Source organism: Protopterus annectens, chromosome 17.part0, assembly GCF_019279795.1.
Source record: "Protopterus annectens isolate FY-2018-M chromosome 17.part0, PAN1.0, whole genome shotgun sequence".
Taxonomy (NCBI): Eukaryota; Metazoa; Chordata; order Ceratodontiformes; family Protopteridae; genus Protopterus; species Protopterus annectens.
The window spans coordinates 217,418,295-217,439,056 of record NC_056751.1 but is presented as its reverse complement, the minus strand read 5'-3'; the positions used below and the strand labels follow the sequence as shown (position 1 = coordinate 217,439,056).

The following is a 20,762-nucleotide window of genomic DNA, read 5'->3' as shown; positions in this document are numbered from 1 at the left end:
TCAGGAACAAATGCAGAAATGGTTAAGGAGAGGCAAATTCAAACCAAGAAAAGAAAGGTTAATACTGACGGCCCAAGACAGTGGGTTGCGTACTCATCGGTTTACAAGTCCACTGAACATGTGGGAGAAACAGACAAATGTAGGTTTTGTAAAACCGAACTGGAAACAGTTGCACACCTCGTTGCTGTTTGTGACATACTAATGGCAGAAAGACTGTATACTGAAGGGCATAATAATGTGGCAAGATTGTTGCACTGGGGATTGTGCAAACATTATGGTACTGAAGTGGCTGAGAAATACTGGAAACATGAGCCACACAGCATCACAGAAAATGATGAAGTTACATCAAATATGATCATCCATTACCAACAGTTCAAAAGACAGATGCTAGAAAACTGGATATAGTGGTCCATGAAAAGAAGACAAAAATAGCATTGATCATTGAAATCGCCACACCCACTGACTACAGCATCTTACATAGAGACAGACACAAAGTCATAAAACATCAGGATCTGCAGACAGAAACAAGAGCAATGTGGAAGAAAGGTACCCAGACAGTTCCAATAGTAGTAGGAACAGCAGGTCTTATAAAAAAACAATCTACAATCATATTTAGATAGGTTACAAAAAACCCACCAAAAACTAGGTCTGCTGTACAGGCAAAATCACTATCTAACCGCTTATACCAAACATACTCCAGCCTCCTCCTTACCTGCTCCCCTCTCTTACATATGGTACTCCTCTACTTACTCATCTCCAACTTAGCCTAAATATCAAACTGGAGGCCTGCTATAACAAAGTTTGAAAATTTGCTACAGGGTCCAAATACTCTACCCATCACTGCCATTCCCTCCACTCCCTGAACTGGCTTGAGCTTCCTAATTTCCTGATATTCATACATCTCACCACTGCTCACAAAATAATATTCCTACCCTCCATCTGCCCCTTTCTTTCATCTGTCTTAACCCCTTTCCTCTCCAGTCGTACTCTTAGATCTGAAAACCAAAACCTCCTTAAAATGTATAAACCCCTTCACCCACCTGGCCAATTAATTCTATCACACTCCTTAGTTAAACTATGGAATCCACCCCCCCCCCACTGTACTAACAACCACTCTAATTTCAAATCTCTCCGCCATTCTTACCTTACCTCAAACTGGGACTCTTCCTGCTCCCTTTCCCCTAAATTACATCATCATCTTTTTCAAACCTCCCTTCAATCTCATCTACTATTACCTCTGATCACCAACATTATTGTTAGAACAAACATTAAACTTGTATAAACACTTTATTGTGTGTAATTTTAATTATATCTGTATTACTTTTCAGTTTATCTATATTTTAACATTTTTTGTGTTTTTTAAACATATGGTCCCTGATTTTGTATTTTTAAATTGTATATTTATGCTTTTGCATACTGTATATTCCATACTTTAACTGCTTTTTGAGCTTTTCTCAACGTGCCTCCAATGAAAATGGGGTCTGCTTGGCCCAGTGAACTTCCCCGGTCATCAAACTGGAAATAAATAACTAAATAAATGTAACCCCATATGAACTGCAGGAGGAGTCATTACTGGACACATCGCAGGTGCTGTGAAGAGTACTTTTAACTCATATCAAAGATTGAAATGATATTAATTTCATGGACTTTAATCATACTCTGACTTAGGAATGGGGTCCACTCCCATCTTAGAATTAGAAACCCAAAATATTTAAATAAATTAAAGAAGGGAAGATAGTGGGCTACATACATGTTGGTTTACAAAGTCCACTGAACATGTGGGAGAAACAGACAAAAGTAGGTTTAGTAAAACCGAATTGGAAACAGTCGCACACACCTCATTGCTGGTTGTGACATACTAATGGTAGAATGACTGTATATTGAAAGGCATAACATGACAAGATTGTTGCACTGGGGATTGTGCAAACATTATGGTATTAAGTGGCTGAAAAACACTGGAAACATGAGCCACAAAGCATCATAGAAAATGATGCAATTTATATCACATGGGATCAACCATTACCTACACTTCAAAAGACAGATGCCAGAAAACCGGATATAGTGGCCCATGAAAAGAAGACAAAAGCAGCATTGATCATTGAAATCGCCACACCCAGTGACTACAGTGTCTTGTGTGCAGAGAGAGACAAAGTCATGAAATAACAGGATTTGCAGCCAGAAACAAGAGCAATGTGGAAGAAAGATACCCAGACAGTCCCAACAGTAGTAGGGGCAATGGGTCTTATAGAAAAGAATCTACAATTGCATTTAGATATGTTATCAGTACATGCAACTCCATACAAATGCAGGAGGAGTCATTACTGGGCACATTGCGGGTGCTGTAAAGAGCACTTCTGGCTAACATCAAAGATTGAAACAATACTAATTTCATGAACTTTAACTGAACTTTGAGTTAGGAATGGGATCCATTCCCGTCATTGTATTAGAAACCCAAAAGGTTCATAGAAATTGAAAAAGGGAGAGTAGTAGTACTGAAATTGAATTAATCCTTGAGTCTTGGTGAGTACCTTCATGAGGTGGACCCTGTTTTTCACAAAATCTCACCAAGGCAACACACACACACACACACACATATATATATATATATATATATATATATATATATATATATATATATCTACAAGACTGTATTTATTTAGCATATATCATGGAGAGAAGTAGGTTAAAATTAAAAAAAAGATAGCTGGGTGCACAAGACCCAGGATAAAAAAAAGTGTCCAATCCCGGTAGGCAAGCTGGTGCCAGGACTGGAAAAGATGACAGTGTAGAATCCTCAAAATATGGAAACATTCCTACAATGGGGCTAGGCCAGGCCCAGGGGGAGGATGGCCCCCCTGTTGTAGAAGGAAGTAGTCCACAAAAATCACAAAAACTGATAGGCCAAAGAAGAGCCATAAAGACGATAAAGTGGACTATTGAGGATAAAAAAGAAATGATGTATTGTTAGTATTATGCAAAAAGCCCAGAATTTCATGACACAAGATATACAAAATGATTAAGAGAGAAATTAGAGGAAAGAAAATTACTTCCACAAGAAAAACTGTCAGAAGCGTCAAATAAAAATTTGTATTCACTAATACAATAGATTTGTGAAAACAGTATATAGATCAAGAAACACTGATCTGTTTGGAAAAAGAAGGATCTGAGGAAGTGCGAAAATATAAACAAAACCTAGAGATTTTTGAAAAGTATAAAAAAAAATATGGCCACGGGAAAGAAAGAGATTTGATGTGGTGCAATATTTATGCAAAGAAGAAAGCCAAATTAATCAATATAAAGAAAGCAGTCCCAAAGATATTCGAAGAGAAATACAGACAATGGCATCCAGACATGGAAAATTTCACAAAAAAGAAAATATCACAAAGAGGGTATGTAGAAAAGAAGATTAGTAAAGTAGAAGTTAAAAAAAAAACTAGAAGGTGAAGCTATGGAGTACCTGCGAAGTGAAGGATTTGGTGTTTTAGGTCTAACAGGTTACATCACAGCAAGATGGAGCGAGTCCACAAAATAAGGAGAAGCAGAAAAATCAGGAAACATCTGAAGAAGAAATATGGACATGGGGGAAAAAAGATATTTAATATGGTGTAATATTTATGCAACAGAGAAATCAAAACTGACCAATACAAAAAGAGCAGCACCAAAAATATTTGAAGAGAAATACAGGCAAAGGAATCCGGATATGGAAAACTTTACAATACAAAAAATAAGAAGACTAAGGAAGAGACACTAGAAAAGGATCTTAGTAATGGAGAAGTTAAAGAAATCAAAATGAGGTTATGGATTTCCTGCGAAGTGAAGGAATCAATGTAGAAAATCTAATTCAGAAATCTCCGCAACAGGATAGAGAAATGGATATCCAAATTAAGGGGAAACGAGTGGAACGAGAAGCAATTGCTCAGGTGCCATATGAAGATATTTTGGAGCCTTCCACAGGAAACCAGTATAAATGTTCACTTGAAGCTGGACAGCAATGGAAGGAACAGTAAACTGTGGAAACTATGATGTTGTCAATGTTGAGGAATGATAGGCCAGTAAGTTCTCATATGACAGAGCAACGTATGGCACAGGATGAAATTGAAGACAATGTGCCACAGGAAGATGCTACAGAACTTTCTATAGAATGCCCACAGGAAATGGAAAATAAAAAAAAAATGTGCCTTCAGTTTAGAAGAAAACGTGCTAAGAGAAGAGTTGCTTGATTTAATACAGATAGATATATTAAGATCAATTAAAGAAATAGACTGCAGAAGGTCAATAAAACCCCAAAAGTCAGAAGTCTGATAAAACAAACACAGTAGCTAGGACGGTCCATAGAGATCCATGCAATATAACAGAAGTAAACAGGATATATTACTGTGCAGCTAAAGTAATAACTGATAAAGTCCTACTGCAAGAACACAGGGTAGTGAGGGAAAGGAAGGGGAAAAATTCAATACCATCATGAAAGTATTGAATAGAGAAAACTATAAAGCAGTTAAGACAAGAAGTGTCACAGAAGAATACAGAAGAGGGAACAGATCAACAAACTACTAAGAAAGATAGACGTAATAAAAGCAATGCACAGTATTAGAACAGAACAGGATCCATCATGCAATATTGCAATTAACACGCTAAAAATCTCAGGACAGGCAGAGAAACTTGTTAAAGGAATTGAAAGGCCACCAAAAAAAAAGAAGAAATAGATACATTTTGGAGAAGTATTTATGAAGATCCTGTGGAACATAAAGATGCTAAATGGATAGAAGTAGTAAAATAAAGAATAAGAAGTTTAAAGGTACATGAAATGGGACAAAGCAACAGCCAGAGAGATTGAAACAAAGTTAAAAAAGCTTCCAATTGGAAAACCCCAGGTCCAGATGCAGAACCTAACTTCTGGTTAAAAGTATTAACATCTTTGCACGAAGATTTAGCTGAGGAAAAACTATTTATATGTGCACCCTGAACAGACACCAACCTGGCTAACAGGAAAAACAATGCTACTACTTAAGAGTGAACCTGCAAGCTACCCTAAAAACTAGACCAATAGACCAACAACTTGCCTTCCAACAACGTATAAACTATACACTGGAATTGATGCCGCCAGAGTTTATAGTCATTCAGAAGAAAACTCAATTATGGCAGTAGAACAAAAGGGCAATAAAAGAAAGTCATATGAAACAAAGGATCATTTGTTGTTGAATAAAGTCAGCGGAGAACTGTAAAAAGTGGAAGAATCTAAGTATGGCATGGACTGACTATAAAAAAGCATTTGGTAGTACCCCACATTCATAGATAAAAGTGTGCTTAAAAATGTATAAGATACACCTCACACTGATTGACTACATTTCAGTGACTATGAAACAGTGGCAGACCACTTTCAATTAAGACACGACAAAGGACAAATTATTATTCCAGGGATAAAAATTCAGAGGGGGATATTCCAGGGTGACTGTCACCACTGTTATTCTGCCTTGCCCTTAACCCATTAAGCTGTTTACTTAGCTTAGGCCATGGCTATAATTTGGCTCCTAGAAAACAAAGTGCAAAGACTTCTTCTCTTCCCTTTGTCGATAATTTAAAACTGTATCGCTCATCAGATGAGGAACTAAAAGCACAACTGCAAGTTGTCAAAACTTTTTCAGATGATATAAGAATGTCACTTGGTCTTGATAAATGTGCAAAAGCAACCTTTAAAGCAGGAAAACTGCAGCATCCAGAAAACATCAGTATGAGACAAGAATGTGATGTAAAAGAACTTGAGCAAGAGAGACTGTATAAATATTTGAGAATCGATGAAGGATCAACAATAAAACATGAACAAATGCGAATAATTCTTAGTAAGGAATACTTTAGAAGACTTAAATTAATCCTGAAAACAGCATTGACATCTAGGATCAAAATCCAAGCTATAAACCAATCTGTTCTTCCTGTCCTAACTTACAGTTTTGGAGTGAATCAGTGGCCCCAAAACATGTTGGATAGATTAGATAGGAAAACAAGGATGCTTTATGCTCAACAAATGGTTTATAAATATCAGTGCATACCAAGATTATATATTCCCCATTCCGAAGGAGGGATGGGCCACCTTGAAATTGGAATACATGTATAGATCTGCAATCGTGGGACTCCATACATATCTGCTGACCTCACAAGACCCAAATGTAGTGAAAGTTTTGAAACATAAGGAGAATAAATCTAAGATGACTTCTCTGCTTAATCTAGCATAAGCATATCAGCATCAAGTAGGAATGGAAATCAAACCAGAAGCAGATAAAAATCAAGCAGCAACTGAATGTGCCAAAAAGCAAAAGAAAGAATATAAGGTAAAGGACCAGAAGAGAAGACAAGAAATGTGGAAAATGCATAAATGTAGTTGCAGGTACAGAAAAGTTCTGGAAGAACCTCATGTTGCTCTGGAATGCACACAGGAATGGTTAAGGAGAGGCGAATCCAAACCAAGAGATGAAAGGCAAAAGTACAGCCAGAAAAATGCAAGTAATCCTAGATTAAAGTAAACTTTTTTATCTACAAATTCATATGATGGCAAACAAGTTAAAGGGACATGGAATTATTACAGCTGGATGGCAGAGAAAAGGACTCAAAGTTGGTTAAGAGATGGGCAGTGGCAGCTGTAGATGTCAGTTTTGTTGAAATGTGTCGATCCTACAAGCAGAGAGAGCCATAGCAGGGTTTGAAGAGTAGCACAAAACAGGTACCTAACAATGGAGAACATTTGTAAGGGCTAAGTCAAGACAGGAAAGCTGTACCAGTCTAAGCTATACCCACTACGGAAGCTAATGATTGCCAGCAGCAACCTTTTTATGAGAATTAATACCCGGGGTATAGACAAATGTGATGGACATATCCAACTGTTACAACCTGAGCAGGCAGTTCTAACTAGGTACAGGCGTTAAGGAATTCTCTGATTTATACAGCTATGCTATCAAGACTGGTACAGGCACCAAAAGCAGCAATTTAGTTAAGGAATTTTGCACTACTGCACAGGAATTTGCTATTTCATAAACAGCCACTGCGCCATGAAAGTATTGTTAAAATTAAGAATGTGGGCTCCACAAAATTCACAGCTTCAAGCATTCCTGCTGTGTAGCTATAAAAAAAGAGAGCCGGCTGAATTTAGGATGGTACATCTGTGCTAAATTTCAGCAGTAGTTACTACTTGCAACTTTCACAAGTGGGATCGTGGCTGGATTTATTACATTTTAGGGAACAGGCAATGAATGTTCTCATAAAGGCAGTTCTGAGTCTTCAGTTAATGTTCCTGCAAGAAAGAGTTGCACCAGCACAACCAAGAAAATAAGTAAATGTAATAGTAGAAGAAATATTAGTTGTGGAGGTATGCCTGTGAAGCTGTATACCAAACAGAACTAATAAAGGTCTGATGATATGGACCAGTGGCAGGACATGAATGACTTGCTGCAACATACATAACATGGACTGTGCTACACATACTAGGTGTATATTACTAACTTAATATATACATTAAATATCTTTTTGCAAAACTGGACTCTGGTTACTATTTCTTTAGAGTTGCAGCAGTGATTTGATGGATTATTACAACTCTACTCCAGCTATGTGAGACTTGTTTTTAAAAGTGGATGCATGTGTGTATCTGCCAATGATAATCCTCTAAAACCATTTACGACTCTGGTAAACTGTTCAAGTAGATTGTTACACATACATTCATTGCAGACATTACCAATTAATCTACAAAGTACATAGTTAAGTCCTCCTGTAAGTATAAATTAAGAAAATCCTTCCAGTATTCTTATTTCAAGAAGGATTATGTCCTACCTTTATTGCCTTTGCTACTTCATATAGACACCTTCCTCCTCTTTGTAGTCTGGTCAATGTCAATGTCAATATTTTTTCCAGTCCTTCCTCTGCAACCTCCACATTTTACCGGACATACCATCAATTGTCTGTCTGCCTAATTCCCACTGACAGACAGTTAAGGATCCCATGTGTTTCTGTAAATCTTTTGCCATCATTTTTTATTTGTATTTTCATTCATTTGAACACATTTTCTACCCTTGTTTTACCTTATCTATTTTCTTCATTTCCTCCCTACACAATTTTTGGCTTAGGATTTCTAGGTTTAAAACTTTTTTGCTCCTTAGCTTCTTTATAAAGGACCATAGTGCTCTGTCATTCATGCACACATTTTCCTTTTTTCAGATATGCTTGCCTTGATGAGGCACTTTATAGGACAGAAGGCAGAAGAACAAACAAATCTAGCATTTCCTAGATTTTTGAGTCATCTCCATATTCAACAAAAAATAACACTTAAAACAAGACTGATATTAACAGGAAAAGATGACAACAATGCTTAACAGGATAAAAATCAATACTTTAATAAGTGATCTTTTTTGCTGGTTTATTTTCATACAGACAGTAAATGTAGTCTCCAATTGAGAGCATGATCACAAGTTTACAACGTTTAACAAACGCTGTAGTAACACTACCATGAAGTATGCTGCTGTGTTGTGTCTGGCATTTCTCTGCATCTGTCCAGCTAAGCAGATGTGGCAATTAGCAAAAGTGTTAAGCCTGCTCTGCAAGTGCTAGCACAGAGTAACATGGCTTTTACTTATCTAGTGTGTTAGCAGTTGCTGCAAATGATGACAAATGTAGCAGTTATAGCTGTATGATCCCTTCTGAAGCGCAAGGAAACTGGTTAGGAACTAAAAAAGGAAAAAAAAACAGTCTTAAGCTTTTAGGCTGTAAAAACCTGCAGGCTAAAAGAATGATTGGTCCATACCCATAAATTCAATCCCAAGATGCTCTGCCAATGCAGAAAGTTGACAAAAATAAAAAAAGAAAAGAAAAAGGGAAAAGGTTTCAGAGAAGTGCAATATCACTATACTAAGAAACAAATTACATGTGATTATCTCTGCTAATCTGTGCTTGCACATCAAACGAAGACACATGGCAAACAGTAAACTGGAAACAGTGCTCAAATAAGCTTTTGTAGGTTCACATGACAAACTGTCTTCTGATGTTGGCTTATACATATACATGCACATATGTCTGCATTCGTTGTATGTACAACTACACACAAGTGAATGTGTATTTTGTGCATGTTCATTACTGAAATGATGAAGGGAAAAGCCACATTCCTCATTATCTAATGAAAAAGAGCATTTTATAATAGAGGTAGTAACTGAAACACACATGCCACACAGTCTGCATAAGCACATTTTTGCAACTGGAACAAATCAACAGGACTTTCAGTGGTCATTTCTTTAAGTGATCAGAAAGGTTTTACTCTGGGAAATCTGGCAAGTTTGGGGAATATTTCTTAGCCGAGAAGAGAAACATTTAACATCTGTCTCAGTTCCAAAAAATATGTATTTACAGTCACAGCATAATTTTTCATATGTCTGGTCAAACATTTATGCCCAGAGGAAGCTGTAAGAAACAAGTGGATGAAGAAAATGCTTCAGCCACATTCCGTTTATATTCCACTGAAAACTGTGACCTGCTCAAATGCATGCATATTCCAGCTTAGGGCTCATTTATGCTGTAAAGTAATTAATCACAAACCTCAAAGAATACGTGAATCACGATCTTTAGAGTTTGAAGGGTTAAATCAGACAAGGTTCTCAATTTGGTTTTCAAACGAGGCATAACCACATGCCTACTTGAGCACTGCTAATGATATGTATTAGTTGCATAGAAAGCTTTGTTAAACCTTCAGTACAATTAGTGGCATGCTCATGCATATATATTACTACATTTCTTCTACTCTTTGCATACAACTGCCAGTATAACTATAAAACTCATTCTGAGGGGGAAGTCATTCATATCTGACATGAACTCTATATAACTTAATGGGGAAATTAGCAGCTAGAAGAACACGGTCAACCTTCCATGGCTAACAGAAAAAACATGCTTGAGAAGTAAGTACAGCTCATTTTTGACTCCAAGTGCAAATGGTTGTTTATTCATATAATGCTTATTTGCAACAAAATGCAGTACTATCATAGTCAAATGCTTAATGCAGTACAGAAAGTGTCATAATATATTTTGCCATGTCACCTAAAACATTCATTAGCAAGGATGCTGATCAAAATAAAATTCATCTTTCATGTTGCACTTAATATCCATTTCTGACAAAGATGAGTGAATTTCAGTCTTAAGGGAAAACTAAGAGACAGAATCATTAGCAATCCCGTACAAGACAAAGTCAGCTGTAATGCCCTGTAGCCAAACTAAAGTTATCAACATAATGTTTAAAACTGAACCGCAAAAGTGGGTCAGTGAAACTCTGATGTTTCAATTTCATGCTTTGATTAAAATAAATAGCTCTTGGTATAAAACTGAAGCAGATTATATATGGCATTTTAATAGCTAAATTACCAGAGCTTTAACCATTCAATAATTTGTGTCTGTGATATTTCTGAGAAAAGAACTGGGGAAAACACACACCTTCTGAGGGTTTCATTACAGACTCTATTGCCACCTTTTACCATTCATTAAAACCTTAAGTAAACTTACTTAAGAGAGACACAGGATAATATGCAATATGTCAGATAAATATACTTTAGGACTACTAGTAATGACATAGAATAAGGTGCCAGTCAGTGTGACAGGACAAAACAGGATTTGTGCTTTGACTAATTTTTTTCATACAGGTGTAACTGTACAGCTATGCTGTTTGAAACAATTTTCAATTAGCATCAAAATTACAAGCAAATAAAAAATCAATATTAGAATCAGTATTAAACCCAAAACCATTTTCCTAGATGATATAAACTATCCAACTACAGATTTGGAAACTTATGCCACACCTCTAGTGTACAAGCACACAGATTCCAGGACTTTGTCAATTCAAATTCCCTGGAACAATAAGTCAGAGTACCCACTAAGGGAAGTAACAGCTTGGATCTTGCCCTTACTAATATGGGAGCATGTTGTATCATTCCTTGAGTACATCTATAACTTATTAGGTATGACCATGAAGCTGTCGCATTTGAAATAAAACTTAAACCAGAGCTCCGTTCTACCCTAAGTACCTTTAGAAATTTCTTTAAGGCAAATTACCTCCTCCTATGTGATATATTGGCAAGCTTCAAATCCCCACCAAACCCAGTTAACTCCACTGAATATGCATAAACGTACACTGCCACAGTATACTAGCATGTAAACGACTGTACAGATGCAGCTGTACCCCGAAGGAACAAGTGCAGGTTAAACCCTGGAAACAAACCCACATGGTGGAACCATAACATCAACAAACTTTATAAAAGGAAAAGAATTTTGACTAAAACTAAGAAAAGCAATTCCCAGAATGTTAGAGCCCTTGTCACTGAAATAAACAAATACAAAAACTCAGGAGCTTAATAAAATCCACCAAAGACAAGTTTGATGCTAAAATAACTACCCAAGCCATAGACTATTTTTTTTTAGTTATGTTCACAATCTCAAAAGCACAATGCAGCAATGTGCTGAGCTGACTGAGTGAGGTTACCTGGACCGAGGCTGAAGACATAGCAAAACTACTGGCTGATAAATTTAGCTCTAACTTTACCCCTCTGTCTATCCTTCCAAGATATACCTGAAATTGTCTTACCTCCATCTATCACAAAAGACCAAGTGCTAAAAGTACTATGTCGATGGGTCCTGATAATATCCCTGGATGCATCTTAAGTAACACAAAGCATGATTTAGCCACACTGCTAACACCACTGTTCAATCTCAGACTCCATCCTTGTTATGTGCCAAGTGAAATAAAGAATAGCTACAGTCATTCCCCCACATAAGGGGAGACCTTTCACAGACCCACAAATTTGACCAGCCTCATATGTAAAGCCATGGAAAATCAATCAGGACAGCTGAAACCTCCAAACATTGGACTTGTCTCAGCTTGGTTTCATCAACAGCAGGTTATGCTTTCTCAACCTGGTGGATTTTTTTGAAAAGGTCACCAAAGCAATGGATTACGGCAAAACCGTACACACAGCATACCTCAACCTGCCCAAAGCTTTTGACATGATCTTCCCACTCAGGCATAGTAGAAAAGCTAAATAAACTGGGAATAAAACCAGGTCACTCACTGGATTGCCAAATGGCTCACAGATAGGACGCATATAATCCAAACAGGTTAAGGTACCTCAACAAAGTGACTATTCAACAGGGTTTTAGGCTGGGACCTCTCCTGTTTGGCATCAGCTTTTCTAAAGTAAAAGCCAATCAAAGGGCTCTGGCTGACTAAGTTTGCAGATGGCTACAAACTGAGCAGTCATTGAATCCCCAAATGACTTTGCCATCTTGTAGGAAAGTTTGTCCTAAATAATTAACTGGTGCCAAAATCATGGACTGAAACTAAATGCCAAAACATGCACTATTGTATCCCTTGGGAAGTGATCTACCCAAAGGAACTATCACATTGACAATACCTCCCTATGAGTTGACTCAGTTATTCAGGATTTGGGAACTTATGTAGACAGTGACTTAACTTTTGACCAACACGTGTACACTGTTGTAAGAAAGTCGTTCTATATTGCACAGCTTATAATAAAAGGGATCGTGTATAGATCTATGGATGTCATTGTTCCCTTTTACTCAGACCTCATTAGGCCAGTCATTGAATATACTGCCCCCTTTGGCATGTATCTGTCCAGATACATGCAACTGGAATGCCCAAAGAAATACCTTACTAAAAGGATACAAGGCCTAAATAACATGTCCTAAGCAGACTGTCTCAAAGCCTTGGCACTATCATCTGTATCATAAAGACTGCTAAGAGGTGACTTGCGTCTGGCATACAAGGCATCCTCTGATCAATTACTTTGGGATTTGGTGCACATCAGCAAGTCAAAGGGCATCCTATATATTCAGTCTATGGATCTAAACCTCTTCTGCAACACCAACAGAATGGTTTGGAGGGACAGGTATATCTCACAGTGGATACTGCTTCTCTGAACAGACTCCTGATCCACATAAAACAAAGTTCAGTTCTGTCCATATCAAAGCACAACTTAGATCTATGGATGGGAAACAGAACATTTATGTCAGGATTGCCCCCTGTACTACTAATGGACAGTGGCAGCTCAAATGTTTTATCCTATGCAAGGGTCTCTTCAAATTATCTATGGTATGATTCCAAGTAGGGCTAATATATAACTATCAACTATGGAATGGGTACGGCCAATCTATAACCAAATAGGTTAGGTTATTTCTTGCACAAAAAGGAAAACTGGCTAGGCTTAAAATGGCCCACAAGGTCAGCTAGACTAATTATTTACATATGAACATATAAAACCATTCCTGATACTGGCATCTGGTTTCTCAAATTACTAGAGGTGCAAGACATATCTTGACAGCCTGCCAATTATTTAAACTAAAATTAATGAAGGCACCCAATAAACTGTTCCTAGAAAATAAAAAAGCAAGCCCTTGCCACATGTTCAATAAACATAATATGTCTATTTGGGCAAAGATGTAAATTATGTCACAAACTATCTGAAAGATATAGATAAAGCAAGACTTCTCAGACAAGGGCAAGTGTAGATATTAGCACAATACCTTGTTTTGTAAACAGCTAAAATCAATCATTGTAAACTCTACAGTGGGGACAAATGATTAAGGCTAGATGCAGTCATTCTACAAAGTACCATGGAGCTTTATATATGAGCATGCAAGATGCTGACATCTTTAGTAGTCCTATATCTTTAATTCCAGAAGTAATGTAAACAAACTTTTATGTTCTGGAAAATCTATTCATTGCAATGAGCCATGGTTTAATCCAGTGATGGCGAACCTATGACACGCGTGTCAAAGGTGACACACCACAAAGTTTTTGGTGACACCAGCATTCACCAACACACAAGTTACAAAAGAAACTGAATGAACACAAAATGCAAGAAATATGTTGCCCTGCACTTAAAAAAAAAAAAACCCAGCAGCAAAAAAGTCGTTAACTGATGTTAATCAAATCAAATGCAATGTGTTCCATATTTTTTTTCAGTTCAAATCAAAATTATTATTAAAAGTATTTTAATTTTCTGGTGCACTATTTTAAGTCCAATTATCAGTGTACATATTGTTTTCTCTGTTGTGAGTCACTGATTTTTCTTCTACTTTTTAAAACATAGCAGCACACATGATTGGGCTGTATTTTTTAAAATAAACGAATATGTAAATAATTGTTTCCCTTTTGTCGGGGGGGGAGGGGCATGCCAGCACAGTCAAGATAGGCATTTATCGAGTTTTTGACACGGCGAGCCCAAAATGTTCACCATCACTGGTTTAATCTGTACAGTTAAGAAACCAGGGAGGAAAAAAATGCAGCGGAGATGAAGCAGTCCTCTTATTTGCTCCAGAACTGTTAAAAGTTAGATCAATTTCTTTCCTATATTAATTCTGGTGACAACTGTTGTCTTGTGTCTATGTAGGTTAGTGACCTGCTTATCTGAAACTGGGACTGATAAATCCAATAACAAAATGTTATTACAGTTGACAGAAACTGGACTACACAGAGATTACTGCTTAGCTTGATTGTTTCTAATAAAACTGCTTCAGTCTTTGATCTTTCTGTGTTATCCTAGTAAAGTACGGTTGATTGTCAGTAAAAGTAAAATTAACTCATTATAAACAGCTTCCAAATGTGCCTGCCTTATTCCAAAACGATACTAATATATCAATTGTTAAATAAGTGACATTCTAATTTGGATTTTCTCTCTTGGGTCAAGGCTATTCAGTTTGAGGAATATTCAGAAATAATGATGTATTCATACACATATTAACACTTTTTATACAGTAACACTTTCATAGCTAAAGTGATATGCATATTTTCCAATAACCGATTATACAAAAACAACACAATGTTAGCATCTCAATACTTTAAAAGAAATATCAGTGGAGCATGTGTTACTCCTAGACAATATGAATGCTCCTACTGTACATTTACAATTGTTTTAATGATTCATGACAAAATCTGTGAAGCTAACGATATTAAAACATACAGTCAGCTTTGACAGAAGGAAAATGATGACAGATTAAATCTGATGTAAATGTAAAAGCCCACATAATCTGATGGAATACAGCAAATGCAGCTGACTACAAATAAATATTGGGAAACATAAAAAAAGTTATGTACGCACTATAATGTGGTGGACATTTTATTCTTCCTCAACTGATGGGCCTTGAAACTGACTCAACTGCTTCTTCCAGATCCTCTGATTCAAAATCTTGAGCTACTTCATCTACCCATAATGCCGGCCAGCCTAACATACCTCAGACAGAGTTTGCTGCCTATAGGAGTAAATGGATAATAACCTAAAGAGAATTCAAGAAGGTACAGAATAATAAAAAAGAGCTGGTGTTCAAACAAAAAACAACCATTCCCAAAGTGATACTCTTAGACCTTTTTGGGAGCAAAGGGAAAGGGGTTAAAAGGGTATGAGGTTGAGAAGAATGAAAATGGAAAATACATATGTAACGTTCTGGTGAGTATATACCTTTTTTATCTGATATTTTCATTCATTCCTCTGCTGATGTGACAGAGTCCCCAGCTAGATGAACCTTGGTTGGTCCTCATGGAAGGATATTACAGAGTATTGCTGAGCCAAAAGCTGCTCTGTACCTACAAACCAAATCCAATTTGCAATAAGCAATAAAAGTATGAGCAATGGACCAAGTGGCAGCTGCACAAATGTCATCTATGGAAGCTCTTGACCAAAAAGTTGAAGATACATCCATAGACCTCGTGGAATGAGTTCTAGGATGCTTAGACAAGGACAATCCTCTTAGCGTAGACAAAGGGTGCACAACTGGGTAACAATTTGGCCTGCATAACTTTAGAAACTGACTTGCCCAATCTGTTGGGTGACAAGGATATAAACAACTGGTCAGTCCTCCATAAATCTTTGGTTCTATGCAGATAAAACCAAAGTCGTTTATGTACATCCAAAATGTGGTGTATGTACTCTCCCTTGTTTGAAAAATTTGGAAAGAAAACCGGGAGATTAGTGACCTGGTTGATTTTAGACTCAGATGCTACCTTAGGCAAAAAAGACAAGTTGGTCCATAATCATGTCTTTGTGAAAAACCAGCTAGGAAGGCTTGGAAGATAGAGCCTGGAATTGGATAATCATCTATCTGATGTAATAGTGACTAGAAAAATGGTTTTCCAAGATAAAAACTAGAGGTCTGACCTGACTGAGGGTTCAAAGCAGCTTTGGGTCAGAGTTGAAGCAAAATGGTTAAATCCCAAGGCGGAGTAAGATCCTTTACTGAAGGCCTAAGTAAAACATTTCCTTTGAGAAAGCCTTTACATAATTTAGAAGAAGCTAAGGAAGAATTATTTTCACCTCGATGGATGTTTGAAATGGCAGTCAACTGGTCCTTAATAGTAGAAAAGCTAGCTCTTTCACTGAAAATTGAAGCTAAAAAGTCAAGCATGTCTAATCTTATAAGCCACCAAAGAATATATTTTTTGCAAGACTGAGTGATCTTGACAGGAGCAGATCAAGGCTGCTGAAAAATAAACCACTGTACTTAGAGTCCATAGCAGAATCCGCATGTGAAAACTTGCTAAGGGGACAAGGGTGATAGCTGCTGCCATGGACCCCAAGGCTTATAAGATATGACATGCTGGCACAGAAGTGTGTGAGATCACTTTCAAGGAAGATAGGCTATCTGTGTGACAGTGTTCAGATGAGCACATATGATCTCCAGACTCTGTGTGGGTATGAGTTAAGACTTGCTGTAATTGACTGTGATGCCTAGATGAAGCCACAAGTGCAGCAAGTAGTCCCCTTGCCTGCAGAAGTAGATGCCTGGGTGGGGCAGTTAGGAGACAGTTGTCTAGGTACAGAATCCCAGCAGTCTCAGGTGAGCTTCTACCACTGCCATGCATTTGGTGAACACTCTGGGGGCTGTGGTGAGGCCAAATGGCAATGCTCTGAACTGGTAATGGCTGGCTCTCAGCTGGAAGTGCAGATGTCTCCTGCAGCACCAGTATGTTTTCACGTGGTAGTACGCAATACTGGTTTAACCTGCTGAGATTCAGGATGGGTCTCAAATCCACTGTCTTGTTTAACACTAAGATGAATATTGAGCAAGTTTCAGATCCTGTCTGGTTTGGGGGCACCTCCAGGATGACTCCTTTTGAGAAGCTTTCCTATTTCTAAAGCTGCCATCTCCCTCTGACTGGGTGGAACATCGCAGATTCTTTTCATTCTTGCAGGAGGAATTTGGGAAAATGGTATGATATAACCTCTGAATATAATTCTCTGCACCCATGAATATTTAGTGATGGCTGCCCAGGCTCTCTGGTGCTGAGACAAATGCTTCCCGACTGCATTCAGAGGCCAACAGTTGGGCCATCTTTCAGGAGAGCTGTTAGTATTTGTCAGAGAAGGAATCCCAGAAACTCTGGTTCTGTGGGCCACCTCTCCTGCAGGGATGGCATCTTCCATTATAGTTCCCTCATCTGCCTCTGGGAGAACTATGTCCTTGTGAGTCTTGGAAAGGACCCTGGGATTTGCAGAACCACATCTTTCTGCCCCCTCACTGATTCCAGGAATAGTAACTTTGAGGGGTAGACAAACCATTCCTATGGCAGACGAGGTCTTTCCTTCTTGCTCACTTCTGAAGAGGATTTCTTTAACTTTCGGGCCAAATAAGGAAGATCCAAATGGGCAGTAATGAAAGAAGACATGAAGGGCTGCACAAATTCTCAGATGCATTCAGGCATATTTCCTAACGGCTACGCCTGAGCCCACTGTCCACAAGTACCATCCGCCACATGGGAAATCAGCCTCATGGATGCATTAATTATAGACTGAAGCCAGTTGTGAAGAGGCTCTTTTCAGGTCCTTCACAGATATGGACCCAGAAAGATTTGGATAGCTCCTTAATCAAATCTCTTTGCAGTCTTGTAAAATGTGACAAGTAATTCAACTACTGCACAGCAAAGGACGCTTAAGGGAATGGACAGAACAGCTCTGTTCTCCAAACTCTTTCTTAGTGGCTACTGCCACAACCATGGTATCAACTGCCCTTGCTCCAGTGTGTCCTTACATTTGGTGTGGGGGATGGCTAAAAATTTATCTGGCCACTTACAGATGGGATCCACAGTAACCAGTTCCTTCCATACCAGGCAAGAGACATAGTCTATCAGTTATCAGTGGGGGTGGGGGGTGAGGTGGGGAGGGGAGGGGAGAGGGTCACCCATGACATAGCCAAGCCAGACATGAAAGCCTCCAAAAACAACTCCTCTGTTTGGGAAGGGGTGTTGAGGACAAACCACCTTTTTTGCTTTAGGAATTCAAAAATGTCTCCAAAGGAGACAGCTACAGGTGAAGATCTGGGCGGACACTTTCCATTCATCGAAATTGGTGTCCTCAGGTAGAGATTCCTGAGGGGAATCTAAGTGTCTCCTTTTACATGTTCTCTCCCAAGGCAACTCATCAATGGGATGGTCTAGTGAGGTATCAGAAGTGTTAGGAGAGTCTTGAGGGCTGACTGGAGACTTGAACAGGCTCTCTTGTCCCAGTGGACTAGAAAATCTAGGCTCAGAGCAAAGACCTGAAGGTAGCAGAGTGATGTGATCTGAGAGGGGTAGGAATGTCCTTTCTCTAGTTAAAGAGAAAGCCCTCTCTGCACAATCTTAAAGGCAGAGTGCCTTGGGGAGAATGAAGCTGAAGGTAACACAGCCAATATTTCCTGCAGCACCGACCCCTGAAACACTAAGCATTTCACTCAAAGATGGAGCTGGACTTGAGCTTTCCAGAGCCAAAGCTCTGAGGGGCATGGACAGCTCCCAGAACTTTGGAGGTGACCCTGGTCCCTTGGATTAGGCACTGACCCTTCAGCTCTGAAAGACTCTAAACCTGATGGCTCAGGGAAGCGACCAGAGTCAAAGAATAAACGGTCTTCAGTTGTGATGGATGGATCTCCGATCCAAGGGCTCTGAAACAGCAGGCCAGATCAGAAGAGGAGAAACTAGAGAGGACCAGTCACAGGCAGACTCAGAGATCCAATGGGAAACTGAGACGGAATTATCCAATCTGGATCTGAGCTCTGAGGAATTTCCTCATTATCCTATCCCCTTCAGCCTCAGACAAACTCTTGAAACACCTAAGAAAGGAGTCAGTGGATGGTAGTCTCGATTGCTTGTGAGGAGACTCCTGAAAAAATTGAAAAAGGAGCCTAGAAGGTATCAGATCTGGTAATCAAAGAGGTGACAGGATCCGAGGCAATTTTGATTATGAAGCAGTAGAATCCAAAGTCTTTGGAACCATCTTTTTTTTTTGACATTTTTGGAGGTGGCTCTGAGGAAGGAACCAAAGACTTAGGATCTGCAGATCTCTTTCTAGACCCTTTGCCATTGGGAGCAGAGTCAGGATTCCCTTTGTCCCATTTTTGAGGGGGTCTGAGCCCCAGCTGGAAGGAAAAAGACCCTTTAAAGTAAGTTTGCTGCGTCTCTCCATGGGTGCTCTGGAGTTGAATCCACCACAAATTGAATAATATGTATCTAAGTGGGCAGTGCCCAAACAATAGATGTATTCCCTGTATGCATCTAAATTAGGTACTTTGTACCCACAAGAGATAAAGTTTTTAAAGCCAGTTGGTTTATCATCCATCCTACTGTACACCTAAAAAAGAGAAGGTCCCAAAATAACTACAAGTATGGAAAGAAAAATTATACAACACTTTTTTTTTTTTTTTTTGCCTTTTCCCTTAAAAAAGTCTACCAACAATGGAAGTCAAGAATACCCTAAAAAAGGGTAAGGAAAAGGACAAAGAAAAGAAAGCCAAATGTACCAACTGTGGTGCTGGAAGAAAATACAGAGGTTTTGGTAAAAGTCATAAAGGAAAACAGGACTTGACTAAAGGATGAAATTTACTGGAATAAAATCCAGAAAAAGAAGAGAATTCCACTAAAGAACACTCAGCAGAACAAAAACAATGTAAATATTGGAAGAGCGTTACTAAACAACCAAAACAGCGAAAAAACAGCTTCAAAGTAACAGCTTCAATAACAGGCTTTCACCATATTAAATCCACAATATATGAAATATAGAGCTTTGCTGTTGTAAAAATCAAGTGGCGTTGTAATTCCACAGCTTTAAAACATTTAAACGGACAGGTGCTTTCAGCTTTTTCAAGCCTTCTTCAGATCAGAGGCTTGAAAAAGCTGAAAGCGCCTGTCCGTTGTTTACATCAGAAGGGTTCTTCACTTTTACGTTCATTTTTTCTGTTTTTATGATATCTACATGTTTTAAAGCTGTGGAATTACAACGCCACTTGACTTTTACAACAGCAAAGCTCTATATTTCATATACTGTGGATTTAATATGGTGAAAGCCTGTTACTGAAGCTGTTACTTTGAAGCTGTTTTTTCGCCATTTTGGTTATTTACTGGAGTAAAGGGAGGAAAGATGACAGAAATCCAGCAGAAAAACCCACTGTTTTAACAAAGAAAAAGCACAAATAGCTCGAGAGTGAGGGGGTCTGCATCTGTAGTGATATGGCGACAAACAAGATCTGAGGTATGTTAAGCTGGTGGAAGATTATAGGTAAAGGGAAGTTCTCGGGAGTTTGGATCACAGGATCTGGAAGAAGCAGCCAAGTTGGATCAGAGTTGGATCCAGGACCCATCAGTTGAGGGATGAATGAAAATTACATCAGATCTTAAGACTATATCCTAATACTGACTGCAGTTCAGAGTACACTTTTTGTGTGCTGCTCATGTTCTTTTGTTAATGCCTGCATTCAGTACTTTTTAAAAC

At 38.4% G+C, this 20,762-nt stretch overlaps 1 protein-coding gene across 3 annotated transcripts in view; it reads right to left on the bottom strand.

Moving 5' to 3' along the window:
* NRG1 (neuregulin 1) overlaps window positions 1–20,762 on the bottom strand; it is a 954,030-nt gene that overhangs the window by 195,431 nt on the left and 737,837 nt on the right. For 2 of the 3 annotated variants that reach the window (XM_044059287.1, XM_044059284.1), the window contains one exon: window positions 8,780–8,803. The exons of the other annotated variant lie outside the window; for it this stretch is intronic. In XM_044059287.1, coding sequence (XP_043915222.1) covers window positions 8,780–8,803 — 24 coding nt within the window. The remainder of the gene's footprint in view (window positions 1–8,779; window positions 8,804–20,762) is intronic. 3 annotated transcript variants of the gene reach the window in all.